The following is a 22,503-nucleotide window of genomic DNA, read 5'->3' on the forward strand; positions in this document are numbered from 1 at the left end:
CATAGATGGAATCATACAATGTGATTTTATATCTCGCTTTTTTCACTTAGCCTAATGTTTTTAAGGCTCATCCATGGTTTAGTATGTATTAGTACTTTGTTCCTTTTAATGGCTGAATATATTCCATTGTATGGATAGAACACATGTGTTTATCCATTTACCAGTTGATGGACAGTTGGAATGTTTCCAGTTTATGGCTGTTATGAATAATGCTGTGAATATTCATGTATAAGTCTTTGTGTGGACATATGTTTTCATTTCTCTTGGGTAGATACCTAGGAGTGGAATTGCTGGGTTATATGGTAAGTTTATGTTTAACTTTTTAAGAAACTGCCAAACTGTTTTCCAAAGTGGCTGAACCATTTTACATTCCCACCAGTAATGTAGAGGCTTCCAGTTTCTCCACGTCTTTGCCAGCACTTGGTATTGTCAGTTATTTTGCTTTTAGTCATTCTAGTGGGTGTGTAGTGGTATCTCATTGTGGTTTTAGTTTTCATTTTCCTAATGACTAATGGTGTTGTGCATCTTTTCATGTGCATATTAGCCATTTGTATATTTTCCTTTATGAAGCGTCTGTTCCAATCTTTTTTTTTTTAAATAGGTTGTTCTCATACTTGTTCTAAGAGTTCACTATATATTCTAGATACAACTTCTTTATCAGAAAATGATTTTACAAATATTTTCTCCTACCTAGTCTGTGATTTACCTTTTCCTTTTTATAATGGTACCTATTTGAAGAGTAATTTATTGATTTTTTTTCCCTCCCCATTTATGGATCGTTTCTGGTGTCATAGCTAAGAAATCTTTTCCTAACCCAAGACCACAAAAATTTTCTTCTTTCTTTTCATCCAGAAGTTGTATAGTTTTAGCTTTTATGTTTAGGTCTTTGATCCATTTTGAGGGTTTTTTTTTTCCTGTATAGTATGAGGTCAAGGTATGTAAGTTTTATTTTGGGGGAAGGGTGTATGACTATCCAGTTGTACCAACACCATTTGTTTAAAAGACTACCCCTTTCCCGTCGATTTACTTTGGTACCTTTGTTGAAAATCAGTTGACTTTAAATATGTAGGTTTATTTCTTGTCTCTGTTCTGTCCTTTGTTCTATATATTTATCCTAACACCAGTACTATGCTGTCTTGAGGTACTATAGCTTTATAGTAAGTTTTGATATCCAGTAGTATAAGTCCTCCAGCTTTGTTCTTCTTTTCTCATAATTTCTAAACAATTTGCATTTCCACTTAAATTTTAGGATCAGCTTCTCAGTTTCTACAAAAGCCTGCTAGAATTTTGATAGGGATTGTCTTGAATCTATAGCTCAATTTGGTGGGAGAATTGTCATCTGGTTTCATGTAGTATTAGTGATTTATTGGAAATTTATTATTTTTCCCCCCGAGTCTCAAACCTGATCTCTTATCAGTGAATCTGGTCTCTTTCTGTGCTTTGATTCTTTAGGGTGTACAAATGCCTAATTTAGAGCTTAAGGAAAAAATGGAGCCTGAGGTTCTTGGCACTGATGTCCAAACTTCCCCAGAGCCGGGCACAAGAATGAACATTCTGCCAAAGAGAACAAGACGGGTCAAGTCTCAGGTATCAATTTCTGTGGGCTATTTTAACAGGAGTTTTCAGGGCTTTGACTGCAGAATTTGGTTATGTGAGATCATTTACATACTTTTGTTTTTTGAAACTTGAAGAGACCTATTTTTCATTTACTTTTGAGATTAACAGAAGAAATTATAAAATTCAGTCTGATTTTATTTAAAAAGCTTATTGTTAGTTTTGAACAGTTCTTGTCAGGGATGACAAATCAGAGGGTGACTGGATACTGTAGGGCCAATTTCACAAACGTGCACAAATGAATTCTAATACATTTTATTTTCATGGTTAGCAGAAGTGAGAGGACTAGGAAAGTGGTTTTATACTTGTCATTCTTTTAAAAACTGGAGAATAAGTTTCTTAGTATCTGGATCATTCCAATGTAACTTCTACTTATATAGTGTTCTTATAACCTAAAATGATTTCAAAGCCTAATGAATGCATCAGAAGAAAAGTGCCCGTATTTCTTTTTGTCTGCCCCTCCCACCCCATTCCCATTTCTTTGTGGTCCTCAAATTTGTATTTTTTAAGGTTTTTGGTAAAGGTCAATCTGTCGACTGGGACAGTGAGGTGCCCTTACAACGCTGAGATGTGGTCCATTCAAATTAAACATATGAGTGGACCAAAATAGCAACTTAACTGGATTCCAGTCATTGACTTTAACGTGTCTAAAAAAACAGTGTGTTAAAAGAATGGAAATGGTGTACATTGAAAGTGGGAATAGAGAAGGGAGATTGTCTACTACAAGAGACATTGTATATGGGGTGGTAAGGAGTCCTGTCACTGGAGAGGTGGCTAGTGATACTTTATCCTGCTTTTCTAGAGCTCAGGGGATATCTCTCTTTCATGCCATGTCTCCTTTCCTTTTCTGAGTTTATGCTTATTAAATAATCTCCTGATTAATAATTTAGCTTCTTAGGTATTTTGATAGCAGAAAGGTAGGTGTCTTGGATGGGGAATGTGAATTTAATGGAAATTCATTGGAAAGTGATAGCCCCACTATAAATTGGTAAGCTCTGGTTTAGTCATTAAGTGATTTTTATTACTGTGATTGATCTCAGAAGTTCTGATCATCTTTGGGTACATAGTGATAATCTATTTCAAGACGTGAAACTCTTGAAGACTAGTCTCTGACATGATAACTCAACCTGAAGAGTTGCCCTGGGTGGGCTTGTCTAATCAATTGCCAGCTTGCAATGAAATCCCTTTTGATGTTCCTTCTCAATTATTTTTTCATCTCTTCCAGTCTCTGTGGACAAAGTGTACCTTTCTCTCCAAAGATAATCTGCTTCCATCCTTTCTGGCTTCTTTAGTGATTTCACTATATCAGTTATAAAATCTGTCTCTTCTACCTCCTCTGTCTGCTAAATCTCCCCTCCTCCCATGTAAATGTGTTCAAGTCTCTATCATCTTAAAAGCCTTCTCTATGAATAGTGCGCTACTCCTTGCCTCTTTTCATGGACAAGTTTTTTTAAAAAATAGTCTATATTGTCTGTTTTCTCAGAATCTATTTAGTTTTTATACTCTGGAATCTGACTCTAAAAAGTTCATTGAAACTGCACTGTACAAGTTACCACTGAGTTAGTAATTGTGGGATGTTGAGAACCTCTTTTCATTTCTTATCCTACTTCTTCGCTGGTCATGTATACATTTAATATGGTGGCTTATTTCTCTCCTTGAAATTTGATTAACTTGATTTTTTTTTTTTGGCTTCTGTGACACTGTTGGTTTTCCTCTTCACTCTGACCACTCCTCAGTCATCTTTGTTCTCCTCTCTGTTCTTCATGTGGTAGTTTCAGTCCTTTCCTGTCTTTACTCTCCCTAGCAATCTTACCTACCCTGTGATTTCAGTTACTGCCTATACACTGAGGCCTCCTAAATGTGCCTTGACGTGCTTTTCTGTTCACAAGGGTGAGGGTGTGTGTGTACATACACGTGTACTCCTTGGGGGCCACAGCTCAGGTATGCCAAATTCAGAATGTCTCAAACCAAACATTAATCACCTTTTCTCAGTCTGTTTTTCCTTTAATATTTTCTAGCCTGGTGACAGTGACAGGCACAACCATCCAATAGTCTCAAACAAGAAACAAGTTATGAAAGTTATCCTACTCCTCTTTCTTATTGTCTCTTATCACATCGCTTACCATACTGTGTTTTCATCCGTGACCTCACTAGAGTGAGTTCCTTGAAAGCTGGGATCAGAGTTTGTCTATATGAAGAATTAACAAATCCTTAGCACATTTATACATTAGGATGAGTCCATAATGCCAATATGTCCCATTATTGATGATACTAAGTTTAAGCTTTCTCCATTATAAAGCATGTATTCTCTTTGTAATAGAAGTAATCAGAGTAAACGTGAGACAGTGGGAATAACCTCTTTTCCAGTTTTATCCAGTGGTTTTAAGATTCATTGATGATCCTTGCCTGAATTAGTTATGTTGGTGATTGCAAACTGGGTGGTTTTCTACTTGTGTCATTCCTTCTGCCTTTATTAGTTAGCCTTTTTCTTTAAAGAGCAACCCATACTTTTTTTTTTTGAGCTGTATTTTTTATACAGTAAACTATATATCTTAAGTGTACATTATGATGAATGTATATACCTGTGGAACCATGTCTGACCTCCCTGCTTTTTAGTATCATTGTTTAAGATTATGGGCTTGTTTATTTATTTTATTAGTTTCTGGTAGATCTTTTTCTTAATACATAATTTATTCCTTTTTGATAATCAAATTGTTCCAAATTTGGCTAATATGAGCCCTTCAGCCTGATTCTTGATGTTCTTTTGACTTTTCTCCATCAGTTTTTGAAAACAAAAAAGGTTCATTGTCTTTTTATCCTGCCTTAGACCTGGAATCAGTCATTTATCCAAAGAATCCTGGTTCGTTTTACTGTGAAGTGGTATTTAGAAACCAAGATCTGAGCATGAGGTGTACTTGTTCCTCCTGGGATTCCATTGTTCATAGGCCCTTTTAGTGTCAGGGCTGGGAAAATCAATTTTAAAATTATTGTGACTTAATATTTTCAGTTCATCCTGATAATTCCAGTTCTAATCCAGCCTCACAGAGTTCTTTTGGTTTATGTTACAGTTCTTTTCCTAGCATTTTGAGTTGGGAACTTCATTTATTTCTATTCTTTTGTTTTGATTGATATATTTAAGACTATAAAATTTCCTGTGATCACTGCTTTAGTTCCAGACATTCTGATATATAGTCTTTTTATTATCATAATTTTAAACATTTTTTTTTTTTAATTGGGGAATATTGGGGAACATTGTGTTTTCCCAGGATGTCAAGTCGTTGTTTTTCAATCTAGTTGTGGGGGGCGCAGCTCAGCTCCAAATCAAGTTGTTGTTTTCAGACTAGTTGTGGAGGATGCAGCTCACTGGCCCATGTGGGACTTGAACCGGTGACCTTGGTGTTATGAGCACTGTGCTCTAACCACTGAGCCAACCAGCTGCCCACCAGCGGCTCAGCTCCAAGGTCAAGCTGTTGTTTCCCACTGGCCCATGTGGGAATCGAACCAGTGGTGACCTTGGTGTTATGAACACTGCTCTAACCACTGAGCGAACCAGCCTCCTTATTATCATTTTAAATAGTAAGTTTAAAAATTCCAGGTGGAAGGGCCTTTTGATTTTTATTTTGTTATTTCTAGTTTTATTCCAATAAGATCAGATACTGTTATTTTATTATTAATATTTCTACTTTTTTGGAACTTTATTGTTTGTCTGAAAAGATTGTAAGGATTGATTAAAATCCTTTGACATAGCACATGTTATATACTCAATGCTAGTTTTTATTATTACGTACTTTGCTTTAGTAGTGGTAAAGAGTGTGTAGCGTTGTGTTTATCAATGGACTATTTGTAGAGGTTGATAAGTATAGCCAAATCAATTTACTAAAGAATTTTGAAATGCCATTTTGGTCAGTTTGATCCTTATGACTTTTTATTCTAGTCCGCATACGTCAGCTGTTATATAGCCATAGACTAGTAAAGTAGTCAGTTTTGTCCTGGTTTATTTTTATTCTTACTGACTAAGGATATATTTTAAATAAACTTTGATTATTAGTCTACAGTCAGAGAAATTAGGGTTCATCTAAATTCAAGATGTAACAGTGGTGTCTGGCAGGATGCCAGTACTAGAATACCAAGTGACAGCTTAAAGTACTAGAATACCAAGTGACAGCTTAAACATTAATAACACAGTTCTCACATAAGATTTTTGGAGATACAGGTAGTTCTAGGATTGATATAGCTGCTGCGCATTGTCGTCAAGGGCCTCTGCCTTGTTTTCTTCAGTGTGTGGATGATACAGCTCCTAATTGCAGTGTAGCTGCTGCAGAGTCTGGCACTATGCTTTCACCAAGCTGAGGCCCTCCTACCAGTTTGGAAGGAAGTTGGGGCAAAAGGGCTTACTCTTTGAGAAGCTTTCTCTTTTATTAGAAGATGAAAATCTTTCCCAGAGGCTTCCAGTAGGTCTCCCTTCTCATTGGCTAGACTAGGATAACATTCTCTCCCCCCCACCCCCGTAGCTACGTCATCACCAACAGAGAGAAATGGTATTGTCATAATTGGCTTAGGAAAATCATATTTATCTCTTGGGGTGGGCATATTGCCCTCTAATCACAGTTAGTGTCTATTAGCAAGTTAGAATTAGAGATTTCTATTGCGTTATTACCAGTTATTACCAGTAGCGTCTGTCTGCACAGAACCTAATGGACAACTGTGCTTTTATGAAAGATAGATTTTCTTTCGTGGGACGGGATCTGGCTGTTGCATAGTGCTTTGATGACACGTATTCAACTGTTGTAATCAGGCAGCCAGTGGAATTAGAGGAAATCAAATAATTTTTTTCTTCATTTGAAGAGGATCTTGAAACTTTGGTAAGAAATGTGTGAATGAATCAGAATAATTAGACTAATGTGAGTTTTATTTTTTAGTCAGAATCTGGAGAAGTAAATAGAAACACAGAATTGAAGAAACTTCGTATTTTTGGGGCTGGGCCTAAGGTCGTGGGCCTGGCAATGGGAGCAAAAGATAAAGAAGGTAAAATCTGTTATTTGGTCATGAAAAGAAATAAGGTACAACAGTATGGTTATGGCATGATTCAAATAATCTTTGAATTGCAGTCTGCTTTGGGCTTTTCTTAAGAATTGTAAACTTGCGACATAGTTCCTAGACAGATTGCCTTTTTTATGGCAGAATCTTAAATTTAAGGTGCGAGGAGCCATATTATGTTGAATTATTGTAACATTTTGGAAGAGAAATTTTCCTCCTGCGTGTCTAATATGTGGCACAGGAATTTATTATAGTTTTTAAAGGCTAGTTTATGAGAGAATGGTGAAATTAATGGTTCTCACCTGGTGATCTAAAGCTTTTAAATTCAAAGAGAAATAGAGGATTCTCTGACTTTTAGTATCAAAAGATAGTGGAGAGTGCTTATGACTTAAATTCTAATTATAATGTGAGATATAGATAATGTAATATAGAATTGTACACCTGAAATCCATGTAACTTTAGTAACAATTGTCGCCCCAATAAACTTTAATTTAAAAAAAATTCTAATTTTTATATTTTCTATAAATTACCTTAATATATCACTTCATTTAAATAAACTGAGGAAAGCCTCCTATTCTCAATTTAATGTGTTTGAAATTCTGAGTAAAATTCTGATGAAAGATTAAGGTCTACTTTTCTGTCTGTATACGTGTCAGTTTTAAAACTCAGTTCAATCAACAAAGATTGTGTTGGATATGTTTTTACTGTATAAGAATTTAATGAAATGTTATAAGCACAAGTCATATTAACTATACATTTTATGATCTCAGTAATTAAATCATAATTCGGATTGTGGACTGAACTCGTGAGGGTCATATAATATTGTTCTATCATTCTCAAAATGTGATAGGACTTACAAAATACATTATAATGTTTATTATTACCCTTTTAAGAATTAAGCACTTTCATTATCTTTTCCATTCTTGTAATTATTGTATTGGCTAGCAGTGATCTGAAAACTAGTCTCAAATTAGTCCCTGATAAGTACTACATACAGTCAGTATAGAATTAATAGTTAAGCTCTCTAGAGCTTTATTGCCTGAATAGAATCCCAAATCTGCCACTGACTGGCTGTGTGATTTTTGAGCAAGTATCTAACTTCTCTGTACTTCCGATTCTTTATCTTCAATGGGGGATAATAGTATATCTGCCACATAGTGTTGTGAGATTTTAACAATTTAAACAATTTTAAATAGTGTCTGGTCCAGAGTAAGTTCTCAACATTAGTTTTTACTATTATTATATAACTATTTTTATTTTAAGATGAGGTCTCCCGAAGACGAAAAGTTACCAACAGGTCAGACGCATTTAACATGCAAATGAGACAACGGAAAGGAACTCTCTCTGTTAACTTTGTAAGTGTTCTGAGATGTGTCAGGAGGGAAAGGATTTATTTTTATTTAGTTTTGCACTTTTTATCTTGCTCTAGTATCTTGGTATGCCGTTTACTTAATTCATTTGATTAGAAGACTTGATGGTGACTCCAAAGTTGCAACTTTGGTTTATGTAACGTTAACCTTGCTTTGTCCCGTATACGTAGGCTGTTCCCCTAAGTTATAGACCTTGTGAGTAACTAAGTGAGAGAATAAATATGAATCTGTAAATCCCTGAGCTGTATTATAGACAGTGCTCAGTATTCATTCTCTACCAAAGAGTATTTGTATTTAGGAAGGATGACATGGTATATTTTAGCTCTGTAAATTGACTTTCAAGTACCCTAGATTTGTAGGCTTTCTTTATTCTAATAACTTGATTAACATGCCTATTAGAAGCTCTGAGGAAATTCAGGAAGTTCTATGAAAGCTGTTTGAATACAATTATTTAAAAAAGGATTCAGGATTTAAGTTATGTTTATTTTTTAGTGTACGTTATTTTGTTTCAGTTGAGTTCCTGGTAAAAATTTAATATTACTTATTACAGAAAATACACTTTCACTTTGTTTTTTAACAGGTTGATCTCTATGTTTGTATGTTTTGTGGTCGGGGAAATAATGAAGATAAATTGCTTTTGTGTGATGGATGCGATGACAGCTATCATACATTTTGTTTAATTCCCCCACTACCTGATGTGCCCAAAGGAGACTGGAGGTGTCCTAAGTGTGTTGCTGAGGTACAATTTACGGATTCTTTATAAACTAAGAACAATAACACATGCATACACACATAGAGTAAACACATTCCCCAAAGCTGCTTCCACTCTCTCTTTGTTTCTCAGTGTTTAAAATCTCCAGGATTTTTAAACAGCGATACTGAATGGAACTGTAAAAACGGTTTTGTGGCACCTTGCCTTTCAAAGTTTCTTTTTCTGACTATGGTTTGACAGATCTGTTTATTGCCGCAGATGAATGAAACTTTTGTTCAGAATGTTCCTATTCCTGGAAAACAATACAAATGAAGAAAGGCTGTAGGGTATTTCTGGTTTTTTTTTTTTTTAATTAAAAAAAAAGTCACACATGAAACTCTAAAACTTAGGAATTGTGCATTATTTTCTTGCTACCAGATGAAATGATGGTGTCTATCAGCTTGTTTAAATTTTTATTTGATCGTAAAAATTATTTTTATTGAAAGATTATAATGTCATTGTCATGAAATAAATGCCTAGGCTGTTTACTTATTTTAACAAAACGGGACAGGAGGGGAAGGAGTTGGCTGTATATAGAAGCTGTATGTAGAAAGCGTATATAGATGTATTCAGAGATCTTTTATGGCCTTTGAATTATTACTTATTCTCAAAGTTGGGTGATTCAGAAGCAGTTCTATGCGAGTATTTGTGTTAAGATATTGGTCATGATGATTGAGTGTGAAAAGAAGAGAAAACATTCTTCTAGCTAGATATCCTAGCAATCCACTGTATACACACTTATGAATTACCTTCCTTCCTTCATGAACATTTATTAATATGTTCTGCATAGCTAGATCTACTGGTGTTCTGTGAGTGATAGGCATCCCTGGGCTTGATTCCAAGTGAGTCGTCCTCTAGGTGCCAGAGCATAATGCCAATTCAAAAGTTTAAAGGTGTCTTATTACCACCTTCCTACAGGAAAATTGAAAAATGCAGTTAAGGTTCTAGAACTTTATTTCCTGATTCCATATTGCAAGTAATTAGTACTTGTTTTGCTGTCTGTGGTTGATTGGATTAGCTTCACCTAGGGAAATGGTCAGAGAAGATAGTACCTGAAAGTCTTATTATACTTGGTTCAGGTCAGTTTCAGTGAGTTAATCTTAGATGTTTTTCTTTCCAGGAATGTAATAAGCCTCGAGAAGCCTTTGGATTTGAACAAGCTGTACGAGAATATACACTTCAGAGTTTTGGAGAAATGGCAGATAATTTTAAGTCTGATTATTTCAATATGCCAGTCCATGTGAGTATCTGTCTTTAGGTCAGTTTTGGGAGGTAGGGAGTCTAAAACTTTTGGTTTGCTTTTTACTTACGTTATTTTGTAGAAAACAGGGACCACATGAAAAAGATGATAGACCACCAATTCTGAAGCCTAGGGGCCTGGAATCTGTTTCTGTTTCTTTCACACACTTATGTGGCAGTATCCACTCTCCTGTTGAGAAATCTACTTTGATCTTTGAATTGTTTATTAGTCCTCTGAGTTATCTTTTACAGAAAAGCATGAAGTATGTGGTAGTTGCTGCTTTTGTTCAGTTATTTATAATACGAAGTTTGCTTCTTTTCTTAAGGGATCTTGGACTTTTTAAAATTTCTAGCAAAAAAATTTGCAAAAGCTATTAAAATTTGTTTCCCTTTTTTCCTTGATGGCCTAGGTCATCTTTATCTGTCTTAGTAAACAGCTTGCAGAAAAAGGCAATTCAAGTTCATTATGTTTTTCTGAACATCTGAGTTGTCTTTAGCTTTTCCCCATCCTCAGTGGAAAAAGCTAGGACTCTCAGACAGGAGAAGGTTTTATGTTTTATCAAGGGTTTGTGTTTACTTAACCTGCATATTATGTTACAGTGCGTTATGGTTATAGTGAGTTAGTAACATATAATCTTTGTTTTCCTTGTGTAGATGGTTCCCACAGAACTAGTAGAGAAGGAATTCTGGCGGCTGGTGAGCAGCATTGAAGAAGATGTTATTGTAGAATATGGAGCTGATATCTCCTCAAAAGACTTTGGAAGTGGATTTCCTGTAAAGGATGGTCGGAGAAAGATGCTTCCAGAAGAAGAGGTGCAGAGCAGATAATAGTATCTAAACTTCTGCTTATCCCCCAAGCTGATTTAATCTTTGCATGGTTGAAAATCACATTTCTCTAAACATGAGGGACCGTGTTCATTTAAAATATTAAATATGTAGGATTTGGACGTTATAAATAATCTTCAGTTTTAAAAACAATAAATTCAAAGCAACTTTAAAAATTATTTAATTTTGCATTTTAAAACCAATTTAATTAGTTTAAAACTAACCCCATTTAAAAAAAAAAAATCTGCTTAGCTGTTTCTCTTTGAAAATCTACAAGGTGATTTAAGATTAAAAAAAAAAAATTACATTTCATTGCTAAGTCCACAATTTAGATTCCTTCAGCATCTGAGCAGGTAGGTTTTCAAATACATGTTCAAACTGGAACATATAATGAAGTCCCATCACATAGGAGATGACCTCTCTATGTCGAAAGCTGAATTAAGATGATCATTCAGTTCTTTTTACTTTAGTCCTTGTCACTTTTTCTGTCCCCCTATAATTGGCGGTGATTAAAAGTTTTATTTCCTATTAAAAGACTTATACATAGTTTTAAAAAAGTTACATAGTGACATAGCAGAAGGATTACAATTAAAAGTATAGCCACTCCAGCTCTTTTAAGGTTACCATTTCCATGGTAAATATTTTTCCGTTCTTTTACTGTTTTCTTATGTCTCATGTCTTTTGTTCCTGTTTCTCCATTATGGTCTTTTGATGTTAAGCAGACATTTTTCATAATACTATTTTAATTCCTGTGGGGTTTTTTTTTTGTCTATATATTTTTGAGTTATTTAGCGGTTCTGAGAATTATGCATCTTTTTTTTAAACAGCTTTATTGACAGTGTACATCTTTAACTTATCAAATGCAGCAACTTCGAAACCGTCTCTCTTCATTTCTTCCTCTATCTTGTGCATTGTGTCTACATAGTATATAAACATGACAGAGCAATGTAATTATTGCTTTAAACCACCTTATTTTTTTAATTGAGAAGAGAAGAAATACACTTTTTTACATAATTATTCAAATATTTACCATTTCTGGTGCTCTTCATTCATTCTTGTGGATCAAAGTTACCATGTGGGGTAATTTTCTTTCAGCCTGGGACTGCTCCTATTTGTAGTGCAGGTCTGCTAGCCATGAATTCTTTCAGTCTTTGCTGCTTATCTGGGAATATCTTTATTTAGCCTTCTTTCAGTTTTTCAAGAGTAAATGGCTTCTCAGTTTGGTTTTTGCCTTTGATTAATTTCTAGTGCCTTGAAATGGTTGTTCTCATAATCTTTTTTTTGCCCCCTCTTCCACCTCCCCCCAACCCCCACTCCGGTTCAAGTCGTTGTTTCTCAGTCTAGTTGTGTAGGACACAGCGCCCTGGCCCATGCTGGTGGTATTATAAGCCTTGCACTCCCCACCCCCGGCTGAGGCAGTCTGTCGCCAGTCATTGGTCAGCCGCTCATGGCAGCTCTCACCAGCTGCCGCCCGCTCATGCTGGCTGCTGGCCACTCACCTTGGCCGCTGGCTGCTCCTGGCAGCTCACAGCAGCCCACGCCAACCTCCGGCTGCTCACGGCAGCCCAGCTCGAGGGAGAGCTATTGTTCACAATCTTAGCTGTAGAGGGCGCAGCTCACTGGCCCATGTCGGAATCGAACTGGCGACCTCGGCATTAGGAGCACGGCGCTCCAACCACCTGAGCCCCTGGGCTGGTCCTATTTTCATAATCTTGTCCAGATTTGTCCTTGTTTTCTCTGAAGGGGAATTTCCCAACCTCTTCACATTATCATTTCTGGAAGTCCTTTCCGATAAAAGGTCTCCCTCCTACCCAGATTTATAAGCTGATAGAGGAAAACCCTATTTTATCTTCTAGTGTGTCCTTACAGATACAATGTATCTATACAGTAGTTATATATCATGCATACAGAGTTACATATTCCTTTTTAAACAGAACTGGGAGTATTACTTTCATGGTTCTGTACCTGGCTTACCTTTTTTATTTTTGGAGTCCCTTCATGGCCTGTCCAGTCCATTCTAATTCCTTATAGCGTTACCTACCCAGTTTATTCATAGTACCATCTCATTTTTTTGTTATGCTAGCCATCCATTCAGAAATATCTGAGTACTTGGTATGTGCTGAATGAAGTTTTCGGGTTTTTTTTTTTTTTTTTCTGATCGAATGTTGTGTCTTTTGGCTTCTTATTTTAGCCTTACTGATTTTTTTTCCTCCTTTGATGGTAAAACACAGGTTAGGATAATCAGATTAGGATAATACCATGTTTCCCCGAAAATAAGGCTGGGTCTTATATTAATTTTTGCTCCAAAAGACACATTAGGGCTTATGGTCAGGGGATGTCATCCTGAAAAATCATGCTAGGGCTTATTTTCTGTTTAGGTCTTCTTTTCGGGGAAACATAATACTGATTTGAGAATAGACACTGGATTTTACTAAGGGAGTGAGAAATGATCACAATGGGTGGAGAACATAGATTATACATGGATGGTTTCTATAGGAGGAGTTCAGTGTTGGGACGTATACGAGTATTTGTTCAATATGACTAAATTAAACCTGGATTGTGTAAAGTATGAAGAATGGCATCAGTCTGGGGTTCTTTGTACCCTTTCATTGGCAAATGGTAGGCAGTTATCTAATTACTGGGAAGAGACTTCACTTTATAGCTCTTTTTCTGAATTATTTGCTGTTTTGAATGTTTAAGTTGTTCTTGAATAGAATTTCATCTTGTAATCTTAGAAGGTTACAGAATTTTTAAACATTGTCAACCCTAGGTAACTAATATTAATAATATAAATATGAATCCTTCATATTTAAATTTTGTATGAACATTCATTTTATCTATTTCTGCTTTTGCACCATTCACCTTCATGTAAGAATGTGGAGAAATGCTAGGCTTGAAAGACACCACACATAGTATGAAGAGATAGGTGATACAGCCTTTTTTTCCTAGACTGGGTCATGGATTTACTCTTTATTTTCAAAATAATAATGTTTAACTCAGAATTCTGTTTTTATGTTGTAAAATGGAATGAGAGAACACATTTAGCACAAAAAGATTGTAAGGATTAATTAGAAAATATGTGTAAAACCTTCAGACTTTTTATACTTACATTTTATGTCAGTTTGATACTCTCCTCTGAAAGTTACTCTGTTAGAATGATAGATAACTACTAGTTTTTCACCGGGAGTTGTACATTTGTGTTAAACCTTCTGTATGAGTTAGTCTTTTGGTATCTGATAGCACAGTTCTCTGGTATCATAATTCAGTGGAAAAGTACTTTCGAAGTTAATACATTTGTCTTATGAATACAATGTGCTTGACAAACAGGGCTTCTGAGGAATAAAGATAGCATGGAACTTGAAACCTTCCTTGGAAACATTTTTTCTTCTTTTCCTCATTCCATATTAAATCATTGAATCCTGTTAATTCATTCTTCATTATTTTCTATAGGACTGGCCTCTTTCCATTCCCACTACTACCATCTTTGTCTTGGTCCTCTGTCGGGATGATTGCCATGGTCTTTCTTACATAATGACCACTTGTGATGGGGATCCCCAAGACCATCTCCAGGTTCAGGGATTTTCTAGGAGGACTCATGGCTGTGATTTATTACAATGAAAGGGTACAAAGCAAAATCAGCAAATGGCAAAATGCACGATCAAAGCCCAGAGAAAACCAGGTATAAGCTTCCAGGAGTCCTCTCCCAGTAGAGTCACACAGGATGCACTTCATTACTTCAGTATCAAATTAATGACAGGTGAAGGTTGCCTACCTACCAGGGAAGCTCATTAGAGACTCTGTGCTAAAGGTTTTTACTGGGGGATGGCGACATAGGCATCCTTTGCCCAACATACAGCAAAATTCTATACTCCCAGAGAGAAAGAAGTGTGCATAAGCCACATTGTATAGTCTGGGCACTGTGACCCACTCTATCATTGTAGGGCACTGTTTACCATGCAAGTTCTAATGCCACCCAAGGGCCAAACTTTAAGCAGACCTTTTGAAGGATAGGCGTCGTAGGCCTGCTATATTAACTGTTTTCTGCTTATTGCTTCTCTCTGCAGTCTTTCTTACATATTTCATTTAAAGTTTTAAGATTGGTGAGTCTTTGGGAATTTATTATCTAATTCTGTCTACTCTTGTTGAAATTTTCTATAATCAAAGTTTAAAAATATTTAAGATATATTTGTTTTCCTTTTGAATATAAGATTAAATTCAAGCTTCTAAGTTTGAAACTTAAGATTAAAGATACAATCTTTTTTTCTAGCCTTATTTCCTGTATTACTGAGTATGACTAGTCCAGTCTGCCCCTTCACCAGCTAGACGAGTATATTCTGTCTCTTTGTCATTTACCTTCAAATTTTGTCTATCCTTTCAAGCTCTACTCATGTTCTTCCTTTTCCATGAACTTTTCTTAACAATGCAAACCCACAATGATTACTATTTTGTTGTCCTTTGAAGAACTATATAATTTACTCTTTTGTCTGTAATTGGAATTTAATGTATAGTGCCTTATCCTGAAACTTTTTCTATGTAGCCCTATCTCTAACTAGATTGATTATTTTTATCAGCCAGCCAGCTGACCAACCAGCTAAAAAATGTATTGAGTAGTATTCTTTGAAAGCCTTTTTTTTTTTAATGCCCTTTGAGGGTAAGAATCATATCTCTTATTATTTTTTATTGGAATTCCTAGTTAAACCTATGTTGGGCTTTATCCTCTGATACTCATTTTTTTTCCTTTTTTTTTTTTTTTTAAAGTTTATTGGGGTGACAATTATCGGTAAAGTTACATAGGTTTCAGGTGTACAATTCTGTAATACATCATCTATATATCACATTGTGTGTTCACTACCCAGTCAGTTCTCCTCCTCTGATAATTACACTTCTATAGTTTCTGTTTGTCTAGTTACAGATTCAGTCTCTTCAGCTTTGTCACTGGATGTTTAACCTCTTACGTTGAGGGTTTTATTTTCAAACTCTGTATTATAGAAAGTCACAAATGTATAAAAGTAAACATAATAGTTTATTTCCCTCCCTCCCTCAGTACTTGGCATCCAGGTTCAACAGTTATGAACCTTCTAATGGGAGCCAGTTGGATTCTGCTGGTTGTTTCTACATTCAGTCATTGCGATATCACATATCTTGTGGAAAGCTCACACTACATTCCTGCAAGAATGGTAGTGAAAAAGGCAAATAACATCTCAGAATTATTATAAAATAGTTGGACTTTGCAGATCCTCTTAAATAGTCTTGGGCTTCCCCGACCCTGCTTTGAGAACTGTCCTCCACAAGGATGATAAGAACTTTGAGTCTCTACCTCATATGGCTTTAGGAGTGGGTGTTTGAAACTCAGTGACAGGTGTTTATTATATTCAGTTAGAAACCTCTATGAAAACAGACAACTGCTTTCCTTTTTTCTGGCTGTACTCCCTTTCTTTGTTTCTGGAAACTGGGAATTCTTTTCTCTTTTGAATTCACCTATGAAACAAATGTTTTTGTTATTGTTACAATTTAATATTTCTAGATGAGCTGGTAGTAGGTGGTGGTGGTGGGGACTTGCAGTATTATCTGTCTTCAGTGTTGCCACAAATTCAGGATAATGTATCTCATTAGGTCCTCAGTATCTGACGCCGTTCTGAAAATACAGTGATAGACATCTTGGGAAGTTATGCTACTGGGGATCAAGTAGAAACATAATAGTGATCTATTAAAATGAATCACTATTGATAAGCTAGGATGAGTAATAAAAAGCCTTGGTTATATGCTTCAGCGTAAACGAGGTATCTGAAGTAAAGGGAAATCTATTATAAATAACACCTAGACAGCAGATAGGATTCAATATTTAGGTATATGTTAAATGTATTCAAGAGCAGGGAGTGCAAACTCTCTGGATTAGATTGTAAATATGAAAGTTTTACTTTTTTTTTTTTTGAAGACTCCCTTGAGATTTCTATTAAGCACTTGTCATTTCTGATACCTCATTTACGTTTTCTTTACAGGAATATGCGCTTTCTGGTTGGAACTTGAATAACATGCCTGTTCTAGAGCAGTCTGTTCTTGCACATATCAATGTAGACATCTCTGGTATGAAAGTGCCATGGCTCTATGTGGGAATGTGTTTCTCATCTTTTTGCTGGCACATTGAAGATCACTGGAGTTACTCCATCAATTACTTGCACTGGTATGTACAGTCTTTGTTAACAGCATACATACTTAGTAACCTTTTTAAAGATGTAGTAATATTAGGTGATATATTATGGAGAGCTGAATTTCAACGTATTTCGTACCCAAAAGTAGGACAATATATTGAAGAAAGAAGTCTAAGTGGTCTAAGGATACATCTCACGCACCTTCCCTTTTAAAGTATGTGCATGCCCAGAGCCTAGAAGTATAGACCAAATGATACCTGTTTGGTATACATGAAAATTACTTTGGTATATCTTTTGATATGCAAAGTAGGATGTTAAAAGTTTATATACTGAAGATCTAACGAAATCTTTAGAATTAGAAATATTCAAATGATTTTTTCCTTTTAATAACATTTTCCCTAAAAATGCTTAAGTTACATGTGTATTCATTAAATTCTTTTGTTGACTTTTTGTATCTTACAGCTTTTATTTACTTACCCAGTTCCTTGTCCAGATTATTATCTTAACTAAATGATACTTTTTCTCTCCATTTGGAAAATAATACTCAGATAACACAGGAAAATAATACTCAGATCACAGTGGAAAACTCGAGTGATTTTCTTTCTCTGCTTTAGTGCTGGGCTGTGTAATATGATAGCCGCTAACCACATGTGGCTATTTCAATTAGTTAAAATTAAGTAAAATTAAAAATTTACTCAGTTGGGTTTCAACAATTTCTAGCCTAGGCTTATTTCCTGGCATAGTAAAATTGAACTCAGTGAAGTTATATAAAGGTATTCTAGAGAACATTGACTTTTACTTTGATCATTGTGGAGGTAATTAGAATATACAATGGACCTATGAATCGAGGAAGTATGTCAGTATCCTTTGGAACAGTGTGTACTTTTCATATAGTATCTTTCCTGTGTGAAGATAGTGTTTACTGACTCACCTTAAAGAGTTCATGTGTTTAGAATTACTTTTCTAATAGCAGTGATAAGTATGTATCTGTCTATCCATACACTCTTACCTCCTATTATGAACAATAGCACAGATGGTTGCAAGGCTTCAGGGCATGTAATCTGTGGCCATGGAACAAGACAAAGTTAATTTTAATTTAGTGGATTTGAATCAGACTCTGGCCTCATTGGCACCATGCTCTACCTAGCTAAACAGTGATTTCTTTTGCTAGGGGCGAGCCAAAGACATGGTATGGTGTGCCATCTCATGCTGCGGAGCAACTGGAGGAGGTGATGAGGGAGCTGGCCCCTGAATTATTTGAATCCCAGCCGGATCTTCTACATCAGTTAGTCACCATCATGAACCCCAATGTGCTAATGGACCATGGTGTGCCTGTGAGTCTTTGTGTCTCCCTGCAGTATTTTCAATTCAAAGTTATTTTAGCTTTTGATTAGATAGAATCACAACATATGCTTTGTTTTGTAACTGGATGTAAAAGACCATATCACCTTCTAGCTAAATTAGATTTATATTCTGAAGGGAACAACATTTATTTGAATGAAAGGGGTACTTTAAAATATGAATCACACTTTATATATAGCTATTAAAATAGCCTTCTGTTTTCAGTAAACAATTATATCCTGGTTTTTACAAAAATCTTAATTCTTTATTATCCCTATTTAATCAAAGTTTAAGCATATTAAGTGGTAGTTTTAATAACTAATACTTTATCCTTTTGGAGATCATTTAAAGATTTCACAACTTTTTTTTCATACGAGATGATGAAGTAAACATGAATACCTTTTCTACTTTTCCCCTTAGTTTTGGAAATGATTAAATTTAAGCTACTAACACCTGATAAAGTATAAATTTAATAAGTTTGTTACATATAGTTAGATATTTATTGTAACCTTAATGAGATAGTACATTAGTAGTAGTGCTACTTTGTCTTTAAGGAGTGAGTTTATACTAGAATCTGGGACTTTCCAAACACACTTAGTATTATCATAAAACAAAGTGAGATTCAGGAAGACTGATATTTGGGATCTCTCCATATTACATATGAACTCATCAATTACTTAGTTTCCAAAAAAATTAAGAGTGGCAAGTTCCATCCTTTACCTCTGTTTACAACACAATGATACAAGAAATAAAAATTTCTTAATTATAAAAATTTTATCAAGTTAGGAAACTGGTAGCTCAGTGGGAGTAATGTTTTCTCTTTGAGAATTTCTTTTGGTGGCTAATTCTTGTCATGAATTATTATTATTTTTTTTTTTTTAAAGATTTTATTGGGGAAGGGGAACAGGACTTTATTGGGGAACAATGGTCAAATTGTTGTCCTTTCAATCTTAGTTGTGGAGGGTTCTGTTCAGCTTCAAGTTGTTGTTCTTTCAGTCTTAGTTGTGGAGGGCGCAGCTCAGCTCCAGGTCCAGTTGCCGTTGCTAGTTGCAGGGGGCACAGCCCACCATCCCTTGCGGGAGTCAAACCGGCAACCTTGTGGTTGAGAGGACAGGCTCCAACCAACAACTGAGCCATCCGGGAGGCAGCTCAGCTCAAGGTGCCGTGTTCAATCTTAGTTGCAGGGGGCAGAGCCCACCATCCCTTGCGGGACTCGAGGAATTGAACTGGCAACCTTGTGTTTGAGAGTCCACTGGCCCATGTGGGAATCGAACCGGCAGCCTTCAGAGTTAGGAGCACGGAGCTCTAACCGCCTGAGCCACTGGGCCGGCCCCTGTCATGAATTATTATACCTTGTTATCAGTGACCATTTTAAGAAGGTGGAATTCTGGCTGCTGCTTAAAACTTTATCATCATCATCTGATGTGTGTAGATTAATGCTTTATTGTTTTCAAGTTTAGAAAATACTTCTGAAACTGACTGATAAAATCTGTCTCCCTTTTTTTTGTTGTTTTTATTTTGTTTTTTTTTGTATCACTGTTCTCAATTTGCATTTAGGTGTACAGGACCAATCAGTGTGCTGGCGAGTTTGTTGTGACGTTTCCTCGTGCCTATCATTCTGGATTTAATCAGGGCTACAACTTCGCTGAAGCGGTGAACTTCTGTACTGCTGACTGGGTCTGTTCTATAGCAAGTAACTGTTGTACGTCTACTAACATCCCTGACAAATGCACCTTAGTTGCCATTTCCTTAGTTGGGGAGGTTGGGTTCATGAATATTTCAGTAGAGACTGGAGTGGCTGTGGTAATTTAGAAAGTTCAGCTAGAGTTCCCATTACAGTTTTTATTTGGAAGATTTTGTAGTTCTTCTTATTCACTCATTATTTTCCCCATTCTGTTTGAATATTAAATGGCCATTTGATATTTTCTGAATCTTTTCTCAGAGAATATGGTTCCTCTAAGGTCCTTCCTTTCTCTGAACACTTTTGGATTTTGTAAAGATACCCAGATGTTTTCAAGAATTAATTCTACTGTATTTTCAAATATCTAGCTCTGTGACTTTTATTTTAAAATACTATCTTTATTATTTCCTTCTGATGGACAAATAGGTGATTTTATTCTTCCTGCCGTTTTATGTTTTCTATATTCCCTCTTTAAAAATCTATTCTAAAGAGTAACTGTAGTATTTAGATATCTGTGGGCTCTACTTCTGTGTAAATGATGCCAGTGATTACTATTTTGCTTTTGTATGAGGTAGTTATCAAAAAATAATTAGTTATAATTATGTCATATTGGTTGGGACAAGACTGCAAATTTATAATACACTCTTTGCCTTTAACTTTCTTTTAGTGATACTTTTTGCCACCTCTCAACATTTGGGGGGATATTCATTAGTACTACTGGATCTTATGTTTTCTGTGGGTACCTTAATTAAATTTCATGATTCACCATTTTTGTTTCCTTGGCTAATGAATGAAATGATATAATGAACAATCTTATTTGATGTAGTAATTTTAAACTTCTTTCTTAAGCTTAGGAAGCAGCAAGAGCAAGATCAAACTTAGGATTTTGCCGGCCTTACACTCTATTTTTAAAAATTCAGCTAACATTTGTTAAGTGTTTTTGATTACTTGCTCTTTGGCAAGGTGTAGGGTGGGAAATGGAGATTCAGAAATGAGTTAGAGATGGCTTCTCCCTTTACTGTGTTCACTACTATTGATGTTTGGTCTTGGGCAGCTTTTATTTTTTCACTTCTCTTTTTCAATTATAGTTGACATTCTGTATTATTTTATATTAGTTTCAGGTGTACAGCATAGTGGTTAGACATTTATATAATTTATGCAATGATCCCCCTGGTAAAATCTAGTACCCACCTGGCATTATACATCCCTGGGCAGCTTTTTAAATTTGGGCCTAAATTTTTTACCTGGTATGTAAAGATGCTAAGATTCACTTAATAACCTTGAACAAGTGAAATGATATACGTGAAAGACCTGGATACTCTTTACAAGAAGAATATGTTATAAATGAAAAGTTACATCAGCCTTATATCTGGAATAAAATGATAATACTAATTTTTATAAGTCACAATGGATAATCAGCTCTGTTTTGTGTGGCTTCTCTCATATTGTAATAATTGAGAACTGTACATCTCACAGCTTTATTTTCTCTTATGAGAAATGTATTAAGACCATATGAGAAATGTTTGAAGAGTAAATATGTAAAAATCAAGAAAAAAAGTTGTATATCATTAATGGACAAATATTTTCTTATCATAAGTTATATATATATTTTCTTGGGTAATACTTTTTTCTTTGGAAGAGTATGGAAATACAGGTTTATTCAGAGATAGTTTCATACTCTTGAACTGTGATTCCTGTTATTCCTTTCTGAAAATGGAGGTGAATTCTGGAAGGTTCTTAACGGTCCATTTTCTTATTTTTTCTATTGTACATACAGTTTTCAAAGACAAAAACTCTTTTTAGCCACATAAATTTTTCAACTAGAGTGTAGGAAAGAAGGAGAGAGAGAGAGACAGAGACAGAGACAGAGACAGAGTGTGTATAGTACAGCTAGTATTTTCATTTGGTGTAAAACTTGGTAGTTAAAGAAATTTTCAATATTTAGCTCATGGAATGTATCTGTTGATTTATGAAAAGTGATCATTTAGTGACTTATTTCACTTCGGGAAAAGCAAGTATATAATCTCAAGATTTACTCTGAATTTGTATTTTTTGTAGGCCAGACAGGTTTTTTGTTTTTTTCAGGAGGGTGCAGCTCACAGTGGCCCGTGTGGGGATCGAACCGGCAACCTTGGTGCTACCAGCACCACGCTCTTAACCAACTGAGCTAACCGGCCACCCCCAAGTCAGGTTGTTTTTAAAAGAATTCCTAAATGCAAAAATCTAAATCATCTTTTGCTTTGGTCCTTATAAAAAAATTAAGTCAGTGTGAATTGCTTAAGTAGTACTCCCCCATCTCTCCCTTCTTCCCTCCTTTCCTTCGTTCTTTCTTTTTTACTTCTAATAACATATGTGGAAATGTCAATGCTGAATATGTCCACCGACCCCTTTTTAGCCTGACTTTTTGTTTCTTTTTCTTATAAGGGTAGCCTTATGTTAGACTGGTCTAAAAGAGTTTGCTACCTCATTTATGTATATCAAGGAACTTGTACTTCT

The 22,503-nt window shown here is 35.5% G+C and overlaps 1 protein-coding gene across 1 annotated transcript in view; it reads left to right on the forward strand.

The window, feature by feature from the left end:
* KDM5A (lysine demethylase 5A) overlaps positions 1–22,503 on the forward strand; it is a 71,502-nt gene that overhangs the window by 14,616 nt on the left and 34,383 nt on the right. Inside the window, exons 5-13 of the mRNA XM_019711317.2 lie at positions 1,453–1,587; positions 6,534–6,639; positions 7,915–8,006; positions 8,602–8,760; positions 9,893–10,012; positions 10,666–10,824; positions 16,836–17,017; positions 18,157–18,319; positions 19,884–20,003. Of these exons, the coding sequence (XP_019566876.1) occupies positions 1,453–1,587; positions 6,534–6,639; positions 7,915–8,006; positions 8,602–8,760; positions 9,893–10,012; positions 10,666–10,824; positions 16,836–17,017; positions 18,157–18,319; positions 19,884–20,003 (1,236 nt within the window). The remainder of the gene's footprint in view (positions 1–1,452; positions 1,588–6,533; positions 6,640–7,914; positions 8,007–8,601; positions 8,761–9,892; positions 10,013–10,665; positions 10,825–16,835; positions 17,018–18,156; positions 18,320–19,883; positions 20,004–22,503) is intronic.

This window comes from Rhinolophus sinicus, linkage group LG02, assembly GCF_036562045.2.
Source record: "Rhinolophus sinicus isolate RSC01 linkage group LG02, ASM3656204v1, whole genome shotgun sequence".
NCBI lineage: Eukaryota > Metazoa > Chordata > Mammalia > Chiroptera > Rhinolophidae > Rhinolophus > Rhinolophus sinicus.